Here is a 23,881-nt window from a genome sequence, read left to right on the forward strand (position 1 = left end):
GTCTATTGCTTAGTTTTGTTCTTTTCAGAAAAGAGAAGTGAAAATGTTATGTTTTGTATCTTCAGTTCCAGGCTTTTGATTGACATCTGTACATGAGTGCAGTTTTGTTATTGCACTGTCCAGGGCTACACTCGTCTGCATGGTTTTGTGATGTGATTTAAAAATGGCTTGATGTTTGATGGCTGCTCATAGAAACTTGTAGATACGTAATCCTCTCAGGGAAGTTACCATCTTCTTTCTACTGTTCTTCCATTTCCAATTTGTCCGACTTGGTAAAAGCACAATTAAGAATCTAGGATGGTAGTTTATTCCATCAGAAGCTTCAAATATCATTTTGGTGGCCAGACATTTCAAATGCTGGACCTGTGCGATAGACCAAAAATGTGCATATAGGCCTAGTTGTTGTACGGTAAAGAGCATACTCAAAGTAATTTCTCACTGTTTAACCTTTTAACCTTTTTCTGACCAATAGACACACAGCACCACAAATGCTTGGTCAATGATTTTTGTTGTTGAGATGTTTCTTAGTACAGATTATTCTATTGTACTGTATGTGTGCCAGACAGGGTGATATGCTTCATGATGAATGTGCATGAATAGAAATTAGGCCAGTACTAGCAGACAACATGCTTGTTTACAATGCATTCATGAGCCTGCAATCTTCTATGGCTCATAACCCTATCATAAGAATGTATGCCATATTTACTTTGAAGAACTACCACCACAGGCCTGATGGTTTTCAGCCTCTTTTGTATGGAACTCATTGAGATCTGTGTGGCCTGTCCAGAAACAACCCCTATAGCCCATATAAACCATTTTTGTAGATCTGTTTCTGGACAGGACTGTAGCCAATCCTACCAGTCAATGTAGGTCAAACATACGAAAAGCGTTGCTCATTATCAAAACTGAAATACATTTAAAGAACTTCAGAATGTGTATGATTCAAAATGTGTTTGTTTGTGTCATATTTTGGAAGGACAAGGTCAGAAGCCATTTTCTCCCCACAAAATATGTTTAAGGTTCTTTTAAGTGATTGTTTTACTCAAAATTGATTACTGGATCAGATTTTTCTTACACTTTAAGAAAGTTTCTTATAGCTATTGAAATAATCAAATTGTGTTGTACCCTGTCTGATGTGATTGTGTTACATTTGTAAAGATGTATTAACCGATTCTGCTCATTAAAGTTGTTTGTATCAATCCCTTAGACAAGATTGTCACAACTGACTCGTGAAATGTACTGTTATGGCTCAACATCATGCTCCTGGTGAGGCCTATCAGTTTGAAGAGAGAGAAAGACCTAGGACTTTCATGAGCTAGATTTGAAGTGAAATGTTTCTAGCTAAGACAAAACATTTTGGGAATAGATACTATAGTGCACCGGTTGCACACCTTTCTTGTTACAGTCCGAAAGGAATATAGGTGCAGTATAAACAATCTTTGGTATAGTGACATTCTTGTTTTATGAACGGTAAAGTCATTGACACAAACGTGTGTCATGTCATGATGTGTACCATCCCCCCAATGTAAAATATGCACATTTGAGTTTGTTTCCCCCCACACACAGCTTTTCGCTTCAACAGAAAAGGAGTTCTGGTTTGAAATATAACATATTTGTGATATATACCATTTGCCGTTGCAATGGAACTGTGCACAGTAAGAGATAAATACTGTATATCAATGGTGATAAATGAGAGGGAAACATGAAAACGCTTACAAATGAAGGGGAGGTGCCATTTTATCACCATGGTAACTGTGATTACGTATGTCGGAAAGCTCTCGCACTCAGAGAGACCTCCCCTATTGAATGAAAAGATGCCATCCAGTCTACTCTTCAGCCATTGTATTTGAACGTTGTCGTCTGTATTCAGCGGTGTGCTGTAACACAGTAATTTCGTGGATTTCAATAAACGCAGGTTTTAGCCATCCAGCTGAACAAAACCTAGTCTGCACACGGATTGTAAAAAGGATAATTGTAAAAATATTTGCTTTTTTTGGGCTCACGCGATATTAAAATTAGCAGCAGGCTACGTGCACAGCACAACATTCCAGACGTCGGAATATAATCCCGTTTTCTCGCTGGCTAGCTAATTATATAGCAAGTTAGCTACTTTTTATTTTCCCCCAAAACCATTGCTATTAAACCAATAGGCTTTTCTCTACGGATCCGGTTTCTATTTAGATGGCAAGCTTCCCAGATTCTGTAAAAGAAAATGAAATAGGTAAGTTGAGATCCTTTTCACTATCTTGCTCTGTTGTGTTGTTTGGGGAGGGGTTGCAAACGTGTGAATATTTAGCTAGCTAGTTAAGATGTATTGCCTAGCTAGCTACTATTTTACACCTTTTATCTGTCGATGACGCCATAAGTAGTCTTACTTTATTTATTTTCGATTGTAGGTCAAGTCGTTTCTTCCATAACCTATATCCTATTAACCAGACTAGAAACACACTAACCGTCTGCCCATATTCACCCTGCCCCCACCGTTTATACTCAGTCAGTGGCCCCACACCAAAGACAGTATGGTAGAGACTCTGCACACACACAGCGCGAGCAGTCGGCACACTTTGTTTTCCATGTCCTTCTGTGGTGGTTTCTGCAGTATGACTCATTCCTCACTAGTCGGGGGAGCGCACTGATATCTCACGTACGCTAGCTGTTTTATAAAACGGGTGTTTTGTTGCATCACCTCAGTTGCGTAATAAATCAAAGTGATATATGATGTCTCATTTACTTGGCCAACCATATGTTTATGGTACCCAGTTAAAATACGTTATTTGGGCTGAACATTTGTAATCCTTCTACCCCCCCCTACCCCACCCCCACAAAATATATATAAAAAAAATAATAATAATAATATAATAAAAAATAAAAAAGTAAAGTGGTTATCCCACTAGCTATCATAAGGTGATTGCACCAATTTGTAAGTAGCTCTGGATAAGAGCGTCTGCTAAATGACGGAAATGTATGTCAAATAACAAAACAGTCTTGACTCTAAGAATCTCTCAGTAAAAATAATTTTAAGCATCAGTTCTGACATTGAACCTTTATATACAGCTACACCAGAGGTCAGTTTAACCTGGTGGAACCAGCCTGATCTGTGTCAATGAATGCAGACACCAGGCTGGTGAAATAGAATGAGGAACGCAGTGATAAGGCTGGTTCCACCAGGCTAAGGTCAGTTGGGCCCGAAGCATCTTTTCTACACTGTCATTGAGATGTTGCTCACAAGCACCATGTCAGTGTGTTATCTGTGCTATCAATCCCTGACTGTTCTCTTGTTTCTGTTTCCAGGTAAGGCTAAGTTCATCGGTGAACTCTTAGTGCCTGTTGCTCCCTTCGACCAGAAGTCCGGGCGAGAGACCTGGACTGTAGCCTTTGCACCTGATGGTTCCTACTTCGCTTGGTCTCAAGGGCATCGCATCGTGAGGCTTGTTCCCTGGTCAAAATGCCTGAAGAATTTGTAAGTACCTGTACTAGGTCTAACCACATTCTTAGTCAGTACTCCGCTTGTACAATTGTGATCAGAAAGTAAAAGGTTAGGCCCTACTTCAAAGGTATGTTTACATTTTGAGGGAGGCCTATAGAGGCAACAATTCCTTTTGAGTTTTGAAATTCAACAATGGAGTTTCTGAATAGCCTAACTTATTTGTGCAATGAATTCACTGACTGGTGTGGAGTCCTATTTGGCTGAGACAGCAATAGAGGGCAGGGGAGCAAGAGAGACAGTGACTGTAGCGTGTGCTGGTGTGTTGCTGGTGCCCACTGGGTATTCATTTGGCGGCTGCCCTGCCTGTTACATTGTCTGGTGTTTTAAGGCCCGTTCAGCGCTCCTCCACTCCACAGGTCGCACTGGTACATCTCACCTTACTGCTCACTTATAAAGGCCACTGCAGGGTGAAACAGGGTTGGGGAAAACTCCCATTGTAGGCCAAATAATCGTGTTCATGCCCCTCAATAGAGTGGACATTCATTAATGAGGTGTTTTGTGTAAACAAAGTTAAAGGAAAGAAAACCCTGCTTCTTGTTATTCAGGAGTGGAAATATGCTCAAGGGCCTTGCGTTATCATTTTAGCGTATCATTTTGGCACGTTAGAAAAACTGCTGTAAACTGCAGTCAAACTTTTACAAAAGCGGTCTTGTCTTTGGCAAGAGAAAGCAAAACATAGCAGCTTAGGGTTTTATTACTATATCCTTATGTTGTAAAATAATGTAAAGTTCACTGCCATGAAGTCAACTTCTACATGTCAGACTGTAAACCCTTCTGTAAACAATGACACATCAAATCAATACTAAAACAAGGTTGAGGGCTATAAATGCACTTTGACATTATTTCATGGCTACAGCCTATTTCGTTTTTAAGTCGAACAATAGGCCTAGGTAGCCTGGCTGATACGGCTCACATGGTCAGAGAGGGAGCGCTCACACTGGTGTGGACAGGAGGCTGTTGTGAATGCAGGATTTGCGCAGAGTTGTGCTTAATTATTGCTGAGTTTTGATTGGTTTTGACATTTTTTTTGTTGTTGTGGGGGGTTGAGACCTCACATTGTTTGTGTTTGAAAATCCAACAGTTGTATTGGAAGGGGGCGTCGCTCAGGGGCTGTATGTGGCTGTCCATGTGGGTTTTTGCGTGAGAAAGACACAGAGAACTAATAATTAAAAAAGCACATCCCCCTTCATTATCAACGCATTGTGCTGACAACGTCAAGAGCTTTTCCAGACTCTGAAGTCAGGAGGACTTTGAGTTAGGTGTCAGCCAGACTAAAGCATAGGTGCATCCAATCGGGTGTTCTAATATCCACAACATTCTATAACACCACAGAACTCTAAATTCATTCTAGATTCTGACACAGTCCAAATTGTTGTTGTTTACAGTTCTAGTTGAGTTCTTGGTCTCTTTCTAGAATATTCTAGTAGTTGTAGTTCATTGCTTGTGCAATCCCTCCCTGTGAGGAGGAAACAGAGCGCAGTGTGCTGTGGCGCAAGCTGCCAAGGACACGTGGCGTGTATTATCAGTTGCCTTTCTGCAGAGCTGGCTCTTTTTCCACACAATAACGCCCCCAGAACCTTTTCAACTTGTAGACATGATGTTGTACACGGTTTTGTCTTGCCTATTGGATGTTTTTGTGGTTAACTAGGCAATAATGGTTTAGGCAAGTCCTGTCTAATGGAGAGATATTGTTAGAAATTGAAAACCGGTCAAGGTGTGGAGATATGCTAGAAGCAAAATATAACGCGAACAACTTCTATATTTAAAGGTTTAATAGACAGAGATATGCATATGGGAAGACAGCTTTTCTCAAACTTGTTTGTCCCCAGAGGAAGAAGGCATTTTGAAATGTACTTTTTCTTTATAATTTTTTGTACTCAATTTAATGAATTATGTATTTACTTGGCTTCCTTCATGGTTTGTCTATCTGTCTGTGTTGTACTCATGGGCAGTGTCACTCTCTCACTGTGCTTTGTTAATGGGCTGTCTTCAGGGTCTGTCTGTCTGTAAATGACAAAACAATAAAAATATAATTTAGTCATTATACACAGTCACATTACCTGTGCAGTCAATAAAAACAATGTAACAACTGAATGTTATTTGTTTATAAAGAATCTTTCATTCTATTGATATACAGTGCATTCAGAAAGTATTCAGATCCCTTGATTTTTTTCTCTCCACATTTTGTTACGTTACAGCCTTATTCTAAAATGGATTAAATCGTTTTTTCCCCTCATCAATCTACACACAATACCCATAATGCAAATGTATAATACCAAAAAAAAGTACTTATTTACATAAGTCTTCAGACCCTTTGCTATGAGGATCAGGATCAAAATTGAGCTTAGGTGCATCCTGTTTCCATTGATCACCCTTGAGATGTTTCTACAACTTGATTGGAGTACACCTGTGGTAAGTCCTATTGATTGGACATGATTTGGAAAGTCACACACTTGTCTGTATAAGGTCCCACAGTTGACAGTGCATGTCAGATTAAAAACCAAGCCATGGGGTCGAAGGAGTTGTCCGTAGCGCTCCGAGACAGGATTGTGTCGAGGCACAGATCTGGGGAAGGGTACCATACATTTCTGCAGCATTGAAGAACACCGTGGCCTCCATCATTCTTAAATGGAAGAAGTTTGGAACCACCAAGACTCTTCCTAGAGCTGGCTGCCCGGCCAAACTGAGCAATCGGGGGAGAAGGACCTTGGTCTGGAGGTGACCAAGAACCCAATGGTCACTCTGACAGAGCTCCAGAGTTCCTCTGTGGAGATGGGAGAAGCTTCCAGAAGGACAACCATCTCTGCAGCACTCCACCAATTAGGCCTTTATGGTAGAGTGGCCAGAAGGAAGCCACTCCTCAGTAAAAGGCACATGACAGCCCGCTTGGAGTTTGCCAAAAGGCACCCAAAGGACTCTCAGACCAACCAAGATTGAACTCTTTGTCCTGAATGCCAAGCGTCACGTCTGGAGGAAACCTGGCAGCATCCTTACGGCGGAGCATGGTGGTGGCAGCATCATGCTGTGGGGATGTTTTTCAGCGGCAGGGACTGGGAGACTAGTCAGGATCAAGGGAAAGATGACCGGAGCAAAGTACAGAGAGATCCTTCATGAAAACCTGCTCCAGAGTGCACAGGACCTCAGACTGGGGCGAAGGTTCACCTTCCAACAGGACAACGACCCTAAGTACACAGCCAAGACAATGCTGGAGTGTCTTCAGGACAAGTCTCTGAATGTCCTTGAGTGGCCCAGCCAGAGCCCGGACTTGAACCCGATCGAACATCTCTGGAGAGACCTGAAAATAGCTGGCAGCGACGCTCCCCATCCAACCTGACAGAGCTTGAGAGGATCTGCAGAGAAGATTGGGAGAAACTCCCCAAATACAGGTGTGCCAAACTTGTAGCGTCATACCCAAGAAGACTCAAGGCTGTAATCGCTGCCAAAGGTGCTTCAACAATGTACTGAGTAAAGGGTCTAAATACTTATGTAAATGTGATATTTCAGTTTTTTATTTTTAATACATTTCTAAACATTTCTAAAAACCAGTTTTTGCTTTGTCATTGTGTGTGGATTGATGAGGGGGGAACGATTTAATCCATTTTAGAATAAGCGGTCTGAATACTTTCCGAATGCACCGTATCCCATCATAGTTCAGCGCATTGCGCAAGTAGGCCTACGACAAGTATTTATTTGATTAAAAAATGCCGCAGACCGGCAAGCATTCCTCCACAGACCAGGGTTTGAGAAAGGCTGCTCTAAGAAGTTCGCAGCAGATCTCTCTCCCTCCAGCGGGGAGTGCAGACCTAAATAGTCCTCCTTATCTGTTCGTTGTCTCATCCTTCCCTGCCCTGGGTCAAAACATTAAATCAAGGCTGAGACCTAGAGGTTCAATAGACTATACATTTGGCTGATTTTATGGCTCAAGGGCCCAGATATCAGTTACTAAGACCTACTTTATGGTGACCTCTGTCCTTAGAGAGGGTACCTGGAGGCCAAATTCCAATAGGGAATAATCATCATAATATTGTTCTTAACAATATGATGAAACTCATGGAACATGTTAGCCAACCCTCTCACCACTTTAGACTGCATATATCACTCAGTGCTCTCCTCCTGTATGTGCGTAATTGTTTTAGCTGTTTGGCACCTGGATCAATTTAATTCAGGTGCGTTACATTAACAAGTAATGTGATCATCGCACTGTCGGCCTACATGTAACTCACCTTTCTCCCTCTCCTTTCCCTGTCCTCCCTTTCTGTTCCTTCTTTTCTTTCTGACCTCTCCATCTCTCTCCCCGTCTTTCCACATTACCCCTCTCCTTCCTGTCTTTCTATCCCACTCTCCAGCGGTGGGGAAGGCTCCAACGGAGCAGTCCCTCAGCGTTTGTCGCGGCAGAACAGCGAGGGGGGAACAGTGGTGCCAGTGGGCGAGCCCAGGGAGCACACCATCGACTGTGGTGACATCGTGTGGGGCCTGGCCTTCGGCTCGTCTGTGCCAGAGAAGCAGAGTCGCTGTGTCAACATCGAGTGGCACCGTTTCAAGTTCGGTCAGGACCAGCTGCTGCTTGCCACGGGCCTCAACAACGGACGCATTAAGATCTGGGACGTCTATACTGGTGAGAACCTGATTAAACATAAACATCACAACCAGCTACCTGCTGGTGACGGCTATGAGAAGGTCACTGCTGGTGACTTTTTAAAAGGACATTGTACTCCAAAATGAATGAAAATGTAATTAAGTTGACACCATCTGAAATATAGTTTCCCCTTCAAAAGCATTATAACCTATAGCCCAGCTGAGCAGCATAGCGGTTTTAAATAAATAGGCTGAAGCATGGGGTTGCCCATCTGCATTTACCTCATTGAAAAAAGAAAGAAAAAAAACTCTGAATGCATTAAATGCTACAAATATACTTTAACTTGTCACTCCAGGGTTTTTTTCTGGATCAAAATTGGGCTTAGTATTTACAGGCCCTCCTCTTGGCTGCAGATTTTTTGTTGTTGTTGCTGTTTTAAAGCTACTTTCCTGCAATTCTACACATTTTGCCATGGTTTATGTTGTTTTCTTATGCTATCTGAGTGACTCAAACTTTATAACAAAGTCAATGGGGGCTCCATGCCATGATATGTAGTTTTATTTTGGTGATTGTTAGTTCTCAAAGATTATCTTATAAAAAAATATATCGGTCCACTATCTTTTCTACATACTTTTTGAAGTGGCGGCAACGATTTAAATGAATATAGAGGGAACACTGGCTGTTGATCATACGCCTGATTCCAGTGACATCAACCGTTGCACAGATGCAGGATTTTTAGGGGATCTTTTTAGCAGCCAGTCATTAAAGAGAGTAGATTTATCCCGGTAGGGTTACATAAGCCTTCCTGATGCACACAGGGCTATAAAATGAGTTTTTTTCTAATAGAACAGCCAAGAGAATGTTCATTGTTCTGTTCCAGAAGTGAAACAAGGTCGCCATGCCATTCTGCCCATCTCATCTACCCACCCACCTCTAGCTGGCATCCTGTTTTATGGTCTGTGTGTTGGAGACAGTCACGTGTTGATGTTCGTTTTAGCCCTGCTGGTTGTCTGCTTCCTCTCCTGCTCCCAGATTTTTTTTTTACTGACACACCTGATTGATGATGTTTGCCCATGGCCCCTCTCTCGCTGCTGCCAACACAGTGCTGACGTCACAACCCTGCCAGGCTCCCCGCTCTCCTAGACTCATTGGTTCTCTCTCCCACTCTCTCTTTCCCTCACACACCTACATACAGGGCCCTTTAAACCTGCCTTTGAAATGTATCTACCAGAAACACTGTATACGTTAATGCCTACGTATGTACAAAGGACAAATAGAATGCCCTAGTCAAAGTATTTGGCTAACTTCTGTGTGGATAAATAGTCATCTCCACAGAGTATGTCTTGTTTGGACTTGATTGGTGGGAGGGTGTGTACAGGAATACCACCTTGACAGCCAATGATTTACACTTACCCGCCAGCTGTGCTGTGTTGCAATTGGGTGGAGGTATAGTTGTCAGGGGCCGGTCCCAGAGCCATGTTGTCATTGGCTGCTGTGCTGATGAGCTTCTGTAACCGGAATACTGTGGTCTGGTGTGAGTCGTGACATTCAACATAAAAATAAAATATAGATTTTTTTTAAATTAAGAATGTCACAACACCAGACCAGTAGCCCAGGAATGAATAGTTAGAGTTTTCCCCTCTGGCCCCCTATGGAGGACAGAAAACAGCCTGGAGACCATAGACAGTCAGGGGATAAAGTCAACTGGAGATCCCCCTATGGAGGACAGAAAACAGCCTGGAGACCATAGACAGTCAGGGGATAAAGTCAACTGGAGATCCCCCTATGGAGGACAGAAAACACAGCCTGGAGACCATAGACAGTCAGGGGATAAAGTCAACTGGAGATCCCCCTATGGAGGACAGAAAACATAGCCTGGAGACCATAGACAGTCAGGGGATAAAGTCAACTGGAGATCCCCCTATGGAGGACAGAACACATAGCCTGGAGACCATAGACAGTCAGGGGATAAAGTCAACTGGAGATCTGGATTGATTTCAGAATGTCAAACGATCCCTGAGCCAGGATTTAAATATATAAACTGTTTCAAAATTTACGTTTGTGTGTGTGTGTATATATATATATATATATATATATATATATATATATATATATATATATATATATATATATATATATATATATATATATATATATATATATATATATATATATATATATTCCCCTAACCCTACCACCCCTCCCCTAATTGCAGTAAACTAATGGACACCACTTAGGGTGTTATTGTGATAACTATTATAATAGATTATTATACCCCAATTTTGGAGTTGGCTGACTGTTGGCAGACTATTTGAGAATAACTATATATTTGAAATAGAGCTTTCCAGGGCTCTAACTCATCAGATAAAGAGAAAAGAAAGCTCAGGTGGTGGGACTAGTTGTTACATGGAGAATTCATGTGACAGCCCTCTTTATTTTCCCCTCTTAAATTCTTCTGTTTCTTTTCTCTACTCAATCTCTCTCTACTCTTTTTCTGTGCTTCTGTATAAACTGACAGCGCTCTCGTTACTTTTCACATGGGTGTGGCACCCACACTATTCTACACCCTTTCCCATAGAGGGAATAACATTTTTTAAAATGCAGCTCTGTGGCATTTTAATCCAGAAATCATGACAAATTCCCCAAGACTGTGTAAACAGAGGTGGTGGAGTTGACCTAGAGTAACTTGTCTGTGCTGTGTACCTCATTAGCTTTATTATTAACTCTGGGGTTGTTTGCCTTTACAGGAAAGCTGTTGCTGAATCTCATGGACCATACAGATATAGTGCGAGACCTGACTTTCGCCCCTGACGGCAGCCTCATGCTGGTATCGTCATCCAGAGACAAAACTCTGAGGGTCTGGGACCTGAAAGATGACGGTAAGAACACTGAGCGCTGAGGACCTTTTTGATTTAGTTTGACCGTTTTTCACCGTTAACATGCAATTATTTTTTTGGTTTGAGATTTGTACAGCTGTGCTAGCAAGCCACATTGATCTGTTGAGGTCGAGATTATTATGATCCATGCAGATGTCGTTTTTGTGTTTTGAGATAATACACATCCACAAACATTAAGATGAAGAAGTAGGTAGCATGTGATGAGTTGCCTTTGTTCCAGTGGAATGTGGAATTTGCTACTGCTGCTGGCGGTTCCACCTTGAAAGGCCCCAACCCCCTGCATGCATTCTAAGCTCACATGAGCAGAGAATAATGTTAAAATTGGGCCCAGGTCCAATGAGGTCTCCTGAATAAAAGCCTAGGAGGGGGCATAGCCATGGCATGGTCTGACCTACTTTCTCCTCTATTGACCAAAACAGTCCTGTATCCAGTGATTGATAAAGGTCAGATCACCACTAACACCTCTTTTATCTGTGATTCAGTGTTTTCAAATGACGCAATCAACATACACAAGCAGTAGGATTTTATACAGTCTTTGTAACTTGAAACACCACAAGGCTAGTCTCCAGAGCCTAATTGGAAAAACCTAAATGTTACAAGTTAAGCCTAGGGCTGTAACGGTGACCGTATTACCGCCACACCAGCGGGCACGAGTCATGGCGGCAGTCAAATTCCACTTGACCATTTAGTCACGGTAATTATGCTTCTCCAAGCTCTGATGCTGCTGATGGTCATTAGTAGCCTACCAAACTTGCTAACTGCCTGGTACTCAGCACTCTCTTGTTTACATTTTACATTTTAGTCATTTAGCAGACGTTCTTATCCAGAGCGACTTACAGTTAGTGACTGCATACATTTTTCATACTGGCCCCCCGTGGGAAACGAACCCACAACTCTGGCGTTGCAAGCGCCATGCTCTACCAACTGAGCTACAGGGGACCTAATTGTCCCTCTAATCACTCTGACATCAATGCAAATGTATTCGAAAATCTAATTTACATTTTAGTCATTTAGCAGACGCTCTTATCCAGAGCGACTTGCAGTTAGTGATAGCATACATTCATGTTGCACAACATTTCTATAGGCTATGCAATAGCGTGAGAAAACAGAGTGATGGCCTCTATTTAAAAAAGGAGGATCCCACCAGCTTTCTATAGGCTAGGCCTACTATAATTATTCCTCAACTTCTCTAATATTAATAAGCACATTGCTTCACTTTACAACCGGAGTATAGCCTACCTGGCTGGTATGAAAATGAGCCATGGGAAACGCGTCCTCCATTTGCTATTTAAGTGCATAGATTACATGTATTTTTTTCCGCTGCCTCTGTTTCGAGACAGAAGCATGATATTGGTCCATTCTAAATAAAAAATAAAAAATCACACATATATAGTATTTAGTATATGTAAAAACAAGATGAAATCAAGAATAGTCTGATGAGTGACAATATTAGCCTTTCACTTGTGAATGATGCCCAGCTTAAGGCAAGAAACATCGCATGCCTTTTTTGGCTACTTTTTCTAATCATAGTTGCACACCTCATGTAGCCTAGCCCATAGGCCTGTATGTTTTGATAAGGTTTGTATCACAACTAAAGTGGCTAAACGGGTGTAGCGCCTAACTGGCATACTATACGCAGCGGTTGAGTTTGAAGTTTGGGGAAGATAATTTTCAACTTAAAAATGCATCTTTATAATAAAAGCATTACATGCATAATCGCATTTGTGGTCACTTTTGAGAATGGTGTTTTCCTGCTAATGGAACATTCACGCGTATAGCCTACTGCCGTGTGCGCATTGCTGCGCTTATAATGTGAAGAAATAGCCTAATAATTTATGAACATTTTAAGATAAACGTTCTCATCTCCCATGGGCGGCGCACAATTGGTCCAGCGTCGTCCAAGGTAGGGGAGGGTTTGGCCGGCAGGGATGTGGGTTCGTTTCCCACGGGGGGCCAGTATGAAAAAAACAAAAAAAAAACATGTATGCGTTCATTAACTGTAAGCGTCTGCTAAAATGACTAAAATGTAAAAAAAAAATGTAGATTGGCATAGGGTAGTGCTTTTGTTGTTCATTAGGCTTGATGGCTGACGAAAAGTAAATGTGGACAGTTCTTCCAATATCTTCCATATGCACCTTGGAATTGGATAAGGACTCCCGCAGTTGCATCTCCGATGTGTCTGTCTTCACTTGTAGCCTGTGATAAAGACCCGATCACGTGATGGAGAACTATGTGAGTGAGAGGTGCTTCGGCATGCAGCCAAGAGAAGGGAATTATAATTATTATATTCAGCCCAAGGGCACAACAGCCACTGGCCGCGAAAGGAATGGATTTTCTTAGGTGGCATTACGGCCATACAAAGGGGATGCAGCTGGGAAATTGATGCAGCTGGGAAATTGCTTGTGAAATTGGGAATGAGAGACTGATGAAGTTTGTACAGCCTGCCAAAAAACAAAGCAGAGCTCATGCCTTTCATGCAACTTTTTTCAAATCATCATTAGAGTCGCATCATGCAGCCTTAGAATGTATAAAAAATCTAAACAAATAGCCCAGCATTTGTATCAACTAAAGTTACATAAATAACTCTAAATTAAGCATATAGGAGTGAGTACCTGTTTCTTTGTTAACCGCTCAACACAGAATAGCTGCATATGCTCACTCCCTCAAATCGTTTGGAGAAAATATCCTTTCTATTTTATTCAGCCATGTTCAATAATGACACAGAATTCTAAGCAAATCTTGTCTGCTAAATTAACTACTGTAGCCCACAGCTATACAGTGAGGGAAAAAAGAATTTGATTTTGTACGTTTGCCCACTGACAAAGAAATGATCCGTCTATAATTTTAATGGTAGGTTTATTTGAACAGTGAGAGACTGAATAACAACAAAAAAATCCAGGAAAAACACATGTCAAAAATGTTATAAATTGATTTGCATTTTAATGAGGGAAATAACTATTTGACCCCCTCTCAATCAGAAAGATTTCTGGCTCCCATGTGTCTTTTATACAGGTAACGAGCTGAGATTAGGAGCACACTCTTAAAGGGAGTGCTCCTAATCTCAGCTTGTTACCTGTATAAAATACACCTGTCCACAGAAGCAATCAATCAATCAGATTCCAAACTCTCCCCCATGTCCAAGACCAAAGAGCTCTCCAAGGTTTGTAGACCTACACAAGGCTGGAATGGGCTAGAAGACCATCGGCAAGCAGCTTGGTGAGAAGGTGACAACAGTTGGTGCGATTATTCGCAAATGGAACACAATTGGTTATTCACAATTGGTAACACACTACGCCGTGAAGGACTGAAATCCTGCAGCGCCCGCAAGGTCCCCCTGCTCAAGAAAGCACATATACAGGCCCGTCTGAAGTTTGCCAATGAACATCTGAATGATTCAGAGGAGAACTGGGTGAAAGTGTTGTGGTCAGATGAGACCAAAATCGAGCTCTTTCGCATCAACTCAACTCAACATTATGCTTTGGGGGTGATTTTCTGCTAAGGGGACAGGACAACTTCACCGCATCAAAGGGACGATGGACGTGGCCATGTACCGTCAGATCTTGGGTGAGAACCTCCTTCCCTCAGCCAGGGCATTGAAAATGGGTCGTGGATGGGTATTCCAGCATGACAATGACCCAAAACACACAGCCAAGGCAACAAAGGAGTGGCTCAAGAATAAGCACATTAAGGTCCTGGAGTGGCCTAGCCAGTCTCCAGACCTTAATCCCATAGAAAATCTGTGGAGGGAGCTGAAGGTTCGAGTTGCCAAACGTCAGCCTCAACCTTAATGACTTGGAGAAGATCTGTAAAGAGGAGTGGGACAAAATCCCTCCTGAGATGTGTGCAAACCTGGTGGCCAACTACAAGAAACGTCTGACCTCTGTGATTGCCAACAAGGGTTTTGCCACCAAGTACTAAGTCATGTTTTGCAGAGGGGTCAAATACTTATTTCCCTCATTAAAATGCAAATCAATTTATAACATTTTTGACATGCGTTTTTCTGGATTTTTTTGTTGTTAGTCTGTCTCTCACTGTTCAAATAAACCTACCATTAAAATTAAATTATAGACTGATCATGTCTTTGTCAGTGGGCAAACGTACAAAATCAGCAGGGGATCAAATAATTTTTCCCCTCACTGTATGGCATAGCCAGATCAGGGCCTAACATAAGGACAACTCACGAGTATGCTGTTATTTTCTTCTGTAATAGACTACATTTTCTCATAATGTTTCTTTAGATCTGTCTAATATAAATCATGGATTTATCGTGACGGTCTAGGCTGTAGTGCATGGATTTTAGACTTTTTAAAAAATGTAGATGTTCCAAAGATCTGCATCAGTGTCATGTTGGCTATGCGTGGAAGCCAGGAGATGCTAAATGTTTTTGTTAATTAATGGTCAATTACTGTGAGACCGGCAGTTATTTGCTTGACAATCACCGGCTGACGAAATGTAATGACCGCCACAGCCCTAGTTAAGCCCATTAATTAAAATAGGCAAATTATCCCTATTGAAATTCTGCAGAAAATCCAGTAAACTTTGGAAACATAATCAGCAGAGTTTTGTTATACTGTTACTTCATCACAATAATTTCTTAAAGCTAATATTTTGTTTTCATTTTTCCATCACATGTACACGTCATAACATGCTGTGTTTCTGTGTTGTAGGTAACATGGTGAAAGTGTTGCGAGGTCATCAGAACTGGGTCTATTGCAGCGCATTCTCACCAGACTCCTCAGTCCTCTGCTCTGTCGGAGCCGGTAAATCGGTACGTACACCTGTTCCCCTTTCTCTCCCTTTTGAGATGAACTGCTACTCTGTGTGCTATTGCTTGTGCCTAGTTATGCTCAATGACCTACCAATGAAACACTCCCACCTTCCCCAATCCCCTCAACTGAATCTTGACTGTTATGCTTGGTGTCATGACCTGTTCAACAACCCTGCCTGTAGTTGGGTTTGGTTTGGCTTTAAGTTGAAACAGCTTTGGTATTATAATATGCATTTAGACTAAACAAATGATCACACATGTTTGTAATAGTTCCAGTATTTATCCTCTCTACAATCCAACTCCCAATCTAAACTGTTCATTTGATGTTTTAGAATGGGGGATACAGATTGCTATGCTTTATTTAATGACCTTTTAACCTCAATGCAGACCAAAATCATTCAAAGAAATGTTCTAAAGATTTTTGGATTCCCCTTTTGATACAATCTGCTTTATTAAGGAGAAAATTAGATGGTTAAGTGGTGTAGTCCCCAAGATGGCTGCCCAGCCAGTGAGGGATCAGACCCCAATGACTTCAGTCACAGATACACACTTTGCAACAACCTCATAAACATGCTAGTAGTTAGTTACTGTAGCCAGTTCCATCCTCCTTGTGCAGGGTGCAGCTAGATTGTTGTTAGGCTGTGTGTGTCCATAAGTGTCTTGCTTTCCCTGTCACAGGTGGCAGGTGTGTGAGTGTTTTTGAAGGGAGGGAGCGCCGCGCTGACATAAAGCAGCCGGTGCAGACCACTGGCTGGTGGCACCACTGCCACTACTACTGCCGGGCTGGGACGCACTGTGCCCCTGCCCAGGGGGCAGGGCAGCCTTGCACCTACCTGACCGCAAGGTCTCCATTACGTAGGTGCTGCTGTCTCCATGTTTGTCTACCTCCGCTGTCGCAGTTTTTATATCAGTTAGAAAACTTTGATTTTAAATGGCAGTAAAGTAAACCCTTTCCCACCCACACGGTCCCTTACCCCTCTCCCTTACCCCTCTCCTTCACCTCCTTACTGTCCCTCCCTCCCTATCTCACCCCCACTCCCAACTGTACTTAATTAGAAACCCTATCTATTATAGCACACCTTAACTGACATTTTGTTAGGTTTGTAGTTTTTTGTCAGTTCAATGTCAGTATTGCCCACCCACAGTCTAACTTGTATGAATTACATTATGTTTATTTGTCTCTCCATAATGAGGCTGTTAGCATCAGTTACTGTAGTTTGATAGCCTTAGTTCTCCCTCATCCTCCTGACTTCTCTCCTGGGGCCCACGTTTAAGGGCCAGTCTGCACGCCCGTCTGGGCTGTGGCTGCCCCGCTCAGCCCCTTTTGTAATGGAGTTAGTGTGCAGGGGTCAGGTCATTGTTGGCGTAAATGAGAATTGAAAGGACTCTCATGTGGCTTCGCAGACTGCCTTCATCCCCATAAATGTCTGCCTTTGTCCCAAACACTCTACCAAAATGAATATGGACAATGTTGGAGTCGAAAAAAACATAATGTAACTTAGTGAATTCCCTGTTGCCTCATAATTGGCCATAGGGCAGTATTTTCCTCATTCGACTCCCCCACGGAAATGTCCCACTCTGATTAGCATTCGCATGCTTTTCTGTTAAAACAGATGGAGAGGACAAACGGTCAATGATTTTCTGTGACCATAGTGGGAGAGGAAGAACAGTCAGTATGACTGAAAACCAAAACGCATGCTCGTCATAGCACTGAAAACCAATCCTCACCCAAAATTCAAACAAAACTACCAATACATTCGAACTGAACTCTTAATTGCTTGAACAGAAACTTTAAAAAAAGAACTGAGCCTCACTAAAAACACCACACAAAACAAAGGAGGCAACTGTAACTGTGTGCCATTTTGGAGCAGATTTTCCTCATACAGTCACTGGCAGCTGCCTGTCTTATAAACTGTAGAGCGGTGCAGCTTGCCTAAAATGCAGGCAGTAGCCTCATGCGTTGGGTTCCTTTCATTTCACACTAACGCTAGAGGAGGGAGTAGGAGAACATTATGAACTGAAGTAGTGCCCAGAAACCATTGACATTGACTTGATTGTGGAATGGCATTTATCTACTTTAGCGGACATGTTGCACCTTTGCTCAAGTGAAATGTTTGCAGAACTCCTTGTTACGATTTGAATAGGCCTATACAATCTTGTTTTGGTTCTGAAAGTTACAACGAAATTCAACATCACTGTTAAAGCCTCTAGAATTAAAGTGTAATTAGATTTGCTCGGTTCTGGTGAATTTAAAGTTTTAACAAACGACAAGGCATGTTTCTCTTGAGCATGCATTACATTGCGCTGGAGCAAAGGATCGTTCAAACCCATATGGCTGACTGTTGAAAACCGTGTGCAGATGTTGCAAATATGTGTGTCCAAAGGCGTCAACCTTTTGGCCATCAAATGTTTTTTTCTCTTGCAGTATGTCTCTTCGTAGGCTTCCGCCGGAGGTGCGAGCCTATTGTAATCACAGTGAACTAAACTCTGAAAGGGGAAACCAGTGGAGTAACATTATGTTACCTTAAGTTACTACTTGTTTTATTTTTTCATTTTTCTGTAGACTTAGTATTAGTATTAAGAAAACATTGTAATTAGGTATTTATATGTTGTTTAAATGCTACTAGCCTATGTCATAGAAATGACAATTTATATGGAGCACAATTTTAGCAGCTATGTTAAGAAACCAGATGTGCAGTGACATGCATTTTGTAACATAACATAGCGTTGCTGCTTGAGTAGCATGTGATTTATTTTGTGCATTGTTTGGTCTGTAGTTCAACACAAGCCATAAAATGACACTGAGCATATAATGATTTTTCTGTTTATTTCTTACTTTATTTTTGTTGCTTAATTTAACTACTTGTAATTTACATTCCGTCTGTTTTTATGCTAGTAGTTTTTAAGTTAAGTGTTTTAAGTTGTGTTTAAAATGCTTGTCCCTGCATGGCGTTATTCCGTGGGCTATAACATGGACCTCTTCCTTCTCTAGGTATTCCTTTGGGATATGGATAAATATTCCCTGATCCGGAAGCTGGAGGGTCACCATAACGACGTGGTGTCCTGTGAGTTCTCTCCCGATGGAGCCTTGCTCGCCACCGCCTCCTACGACACCCGCGTCATCATCTGGGACCCCCACATGGGCACTGTGCTAATGGAGCTAGCGTAAGTCAGACACACACACCAGGAACTAAGGCAAAGCAATGACACAATGATGTTGTTAAGACCTTGTTAGTTTTTTTAGCTCTGTTTTTCTCTCCTTCAGGCACCTCTTCCCTCCCCCCTCGCCCATCTTTGCAGGAGGGGCCAATGATCGCTGGGTACGCTCCGTAGCATTCTGCCACGACGGGCGTCACATCGCCAGCATCACTGACGATAGGTAAAGAACAAAGCCTGAGACCTGTGTCTGGTGAATCAGAAGGGTCCTATAAGGAAAAGCTCAGCTTTTTAAAAAAATAGTTGAGATTCTTATAGCTAATGTCCACTTGTTCCTTTCTCTAAGGCATTCTCTTCTACCTCCGGTGTAGAGCATGTGCTGGTGTAGATTTGTAATATTTGATGTTGGCCATAGCTGCTTCACCACATCCATTTGCGCTGTCACGCTTCACAGTGTACACGGTAAACTGCGTACTCTCTCTCTCTGCTGATGAAAAGTGTTAGTGTTTGAGAGAGAGAGAGACTCTTAATGGGGTCTGAGTGAGAATTGGGAATTGGTCACATGACCCTCATGACAGCCATTAATCAACCGCTGACGACTTCTCTACTTAGCCCCGCCCTTCCCTTCGTTGGTTAGGCTGCTAAGTGTTTGCCATTGAGAAGGCAGAGAGGAGGAACGAGCCTCACAAAATGGCAGACTTTTTTTTTTCTTCTCAGCCACATCTTCCAAGATGAGATTTTCAGCCAGGATTGAAATTGAACAGTTAGATTTAATTGAATATTGAAAATAAATGCTAAAGTAGGCTTCTTTGATTTAGAATTGACTTCACCCTTTTTTACTTTGAAAATACATAACCACTGTTGAAGTGGAACAATATGAATGACTCCTACAGTTCAGGGTTCACGTGGTTGTCGTGTTTTTTTATGCTCTATTTCAGCCAGGATTGAAATTGAACAGTTAGATTTAATTGAATATTGAAAATAAATGCTAAAGTAGGCTTCTTTGATTTAGAATTGACTTCACCCTTTTTTACTTTGAAAATACAAAACCACTGTTGAAGTGGAACAATATGAATGACTCCTACAGTTCAGGGTTCACGTGGTTGTCATGTTTTTTTATGCTCTATTTCAGCCAGCTTGTTCCCATGTGATCTGTGTCTCACCAGCGCTCCTCTTGCTGTCTTTCTCCTTCTCTCTCCTACTTACCCACTAACTCATTCTGTCCCTCCCTCTTTCCCCAGAATGGTGCGTTTCTGGACCATTGATGAGAAGTCTCCCCAGGCCATCGCTCCCCTCACTAACGGCCTCTGCTGTGCCTTCTCTACTGACGGGAGTTTCCTAGCAGCTGGGTGAGGCTACACACCTACCTACACCTCCCCGCCACACACACACCTACACCTCGCACATACACACCCATACCTCAGTCCATTCAGATACTCGGGGGATGTATCCCATTTGAATTGCACACACCCTAGTCTTTAGGCAAGTGGCAGGTGATCAATCAAGACTTTATGTACTGCCAAAAACGGCTTTTCCAGCTTTTTGTTTGTATGCTATAGGAAGCGCAGCGGCCCCTATATGTTGATGGTTACACCCAGGCTCCGGGTTATCTTACAACAATGCTTCAACCAGTTGACCATGGCTACCTAGTACCTACCTTTCAGTGCTGTTGTGAGGGATAGATCGACATGGAAATAACTCTCTCGCCCCCCCCCCTCTCTCTCGCTCAGGTCTCGAGACGGCAGCGTGCATTTCTGGGCGTGCCCAAAGAGCATTGCCAGCCTGCAGCACTTGTGTCGCATGGCACTACGACGGGTCATGCCCACCCAGCAGGTGCAGACGCTGCCCATCCCGCCGCGCATACGCTCCTACCTGTCTTACCAAGATCTCTAGCCCTCCACCTTCACCCTCACCACCCAACACACTGCACATTGGACACCAATGTATATTACCTTTCTAGAAAAAACACCCAGGAAAAAGAACAAAAAAAGAACCAAAGAGGACAAACTTGATTCACAAACTAACACCCCCATGCTATTCTGTGGCAAGACAACTTCTTTTTGTATTTATTTATTTTTGTAGGTTTGTGCATGTGTGTGCGCGCCACGGTCCCCCTCAGGTATCGTGGTTGAATGGTTAAGTTATTTCAGGGGCCTGTGTCTCTGCGTAAGATGGCCTTACCATATCAGTCACCTCTGGATAGTTCTACATTCTTCCTCCAATAGAGACTTGTTCGCTGCTGATTATTGGCCTGGTGGTGGTGAAATGGTGGTGGAATCAATGTTGATGTGCTATCTATCGCTAAACCTTCTCTGACTTGGAAGTGGTTGTTTCTCTACACTACAGAGAATCCATGCAACTCCACTGACTTTACTGTAAAGGTTGCAAAATTCCAGGAACTTTCAATAAATTCCCTGGTTATCCCGAAATCCAGGTTGGAGGAAAACTGGAACCGGACCGAATAAGCAGGAAATCTGGAAACCTCCAACCAGGATTTATGGAAAACCCAGGGAATTTATTGAAAGTTCCCGTAATTTTGAAACCTTACTAAGGACTGTGGGTTCGTCCCAACACTGTGCTTTATTTTCAATGGTTCAGAGAGGGACATGAAGGGTCGAGAGGTGTGTATGGCCACGTGTACGTGTGTACTGTATGTACAGGGAGATATGTGTGTGGAAGCCAGGGGAGTCAAACTCATTTTGCCACGCGGGCTTCATTCGGTCTTTGCCGATGTCCGGAGGGCTGCACTTACAATTGATTATATTTCCTCTCTGTCAAAATGTGTCTCAAAATAGTCCTCTTTCCATCGCTTTTGGAATTTTAGATTCTCCCTGACTGTCTAGAAAGCTGGACAGAGTGAGGTGACTATAAATATACGTCCATTACCCGCGGGCTGAATATGCTCGTGAGCTGGATCTGGTGTTTAACACCCCTGGTGTAAGTGAATGACTGTTGATGAGATTCGACCTGCTGCAAAGGGCTGCTGGATCCCTCCCTCAGTTTTCTGCTACCCTAGATCTCCTCAGGTCTTAAGCCTCACTCTCTCACTGCCCCAGCTCCTCAATGTGCTTTCCTGTCCACACATCCTGCCTCACTCACGCCCAGGAGGGCAAAGACTGCCTGTAGCCTCCACTGTCTCATCTCACTCTCCAAAACAATAGCGACCCATGGCCTGACCTGTTTTGGTTCTCATAATATGTATATTTTTTACCTGTAAAAAATTCTGTGTGTGTGTGTGTATATATATATATACTGTATATATATATTAATACCTATTAATATACCAGTATATGAACATATCAGAGGGTATAGTATGCTTTTTACTGCTGTTTTTTTATTAATATACTGTTGTAAACTTTTTCCCCCTCTGTACATTGTTTTCTCTAATTTTAATGTGAAGACCTTTATATGAAATAATGACTCAATCTCTTATTGTTGAGATCAGGGTGTAGTCTGTGCTCCTTCAGAAGTGGTAGGACGGAGACGGTGAAAGTGTGAATTATAGTGTATAGGACATATAGAAAACACAGAAAATCCTAAAAAGCGGTTGCCATCCGTATTGATGACTGTCTGAAACCCATGTTCAGCACACACCACTTTTCTCTCCTGTGCTATGCTGCACAACTCTAAAGTGGAGTTTCTAAGTGTAAGAAATAACCTATAGGGGAGAGCTATACAAGAGAATATTTTGAAAATAAGTCATCTTCACAGTTGCCAACTGTAGCATGGGATCTTTATTGATTGTGACATACATGCCTGGCAAGCCTTTGAAGGCTTACTGTTATATGCAGACATTTAATTGGGGGGAAAAAAGTAATTATTTTCAGACACAATGTTGAGAAGGGCCAAATGGAAAAGTATTAATGTTCTACTTTTTGTATTTTGCCGATGTTGACCTAGGTAGTGGAGACAGGCCTGCTGTTAACCAATCTTGGCAATACGTTTTCTGTTTAAAGTCAATGCTGATGCCAAAGGTCTCTCTTTCGTTCTCGTGCTGTAGCCTGTTCTTGTCAGTCAGTGACTTTTCTCTCTCATGGCTAAAACTTGAAACTTGTGCATCTGTGAATTTTATTTTATTTATTCTGATTTTATTTCTCCTGTTCTTAGTAAAGCCGTAAGGCTGTTGTCTTCAGTAACCGGTTGGGTTGGTGTGTTTAGTAAAGCCTTTGCTGATGGAGCTAGAGCAGGTGAATGAATCGAAGCGCTGGGTTCTCACCAGTGTTGGGGAGTAGTAAACAACATGTAGTTCAACTAGTAATTTAACTACATTTTGCACTAGCTCTGTGGTAATATAATTCAAATCTAGGTGGTGTTTTCAGTAGTTAATAAATGTTTGCCATGAAGTGGTGTAGCTAACTACTGGAACTACACTACTTTTTTGCAAAAATAAAATATGGATGAAGTTGGCAATTTCCTTTCTTTTTTTGGCATCAGACCTGCCTAATTCTCACTTCAAACATTGTTTTTGTGTTTAATAGGCTAATAGGCTGTTAACATATAACCCCAAAGTGATCTGTTCTTACAATTTATAGTCTTGACATTTCAGATTTACATATGATAATCTTTCACAAAGTAGTTTGGATGTAGTGAACTACTTTTTCAAAGTAACTACTATCTTTTCAGAGTAGCGTCCCCAACACTTGTTCTCATACTATTCGACAAGTGTGTTCCCAAAGTGATTGAAAGGGTTTTGGTATCCTACAACCATTGCAATGTTAAAAAAGAAACTCCAATCAATGCAGTATGCAGCATTTAAATGTTGAATATATCTAATTGAAATTAATGTAGTCTTTTTTTTCTCTCTCTGGTCTGTTTCATGTATGTATTATTTTTGCATTTATAGTTTTGAATAAAATATTTTTTGAAAACCAAAATAAGTCATCCAAGTCTTCTGTTTTGCTGTTTAAGTTGTCCTTTTCTTGAAATCACCCGGCAGGTTATCCTGGAACCCACAAGGGGAGAATAAGAAGAAGGCGTCTGAGAAACACTTAGAGGCA

General features: G+C 42.0%; 1 protein-coding gene across 1 annotated transcript; it reads left to right on the forward strand.

The window, feature by feature from the left end:
• Positions 1-1,809: 1,809 nt before the first annotated feature.
• Positions 1,810-23,175, forward strand: LOC121558075 (WD repeat and SOCS box-containing protein 1). Its single transcript, XM_041871563.2, has 9 exons — positions 1,810-2,221; positions 3,292-3,460; positions 7,834-8,102; positions 10,811-10,942; positions 15,628-15,728; positions 18,721-18,893; positions 18,994-19,107; positions 20,126-20,233; positions 20,615-23,175. Exons 1-9 carry the CDS (start codon positions 2,182-2,184, stop codon positions 20,775-20,777), a joined length of 1,269 nt encoding a protein of 422 aa, XP_041727497.1. The 5' UTR covers positions 1,810-2,181; the 3' UTR covers positions 20,778-23,175.
• Positions 23,176-23,881: the final 706 nt, after the last annotated feature.

The sequence above is a fragment of the Coregonus clupeaformis genome, chromosome 5 (assembly GCF_020615455.1).
Source record: "Coregonus clupeaformis isolate EN_2021a chromosome 5, ASM2061545v1, whole genome shotgun sequence".
Classification (NCBI taxonomy): Eukaryota; Metazoa; Chordata; class Actinopteri; order Salmoniformes; family Salmonidae; genus Coregonus; species Coregonus clupeaformis.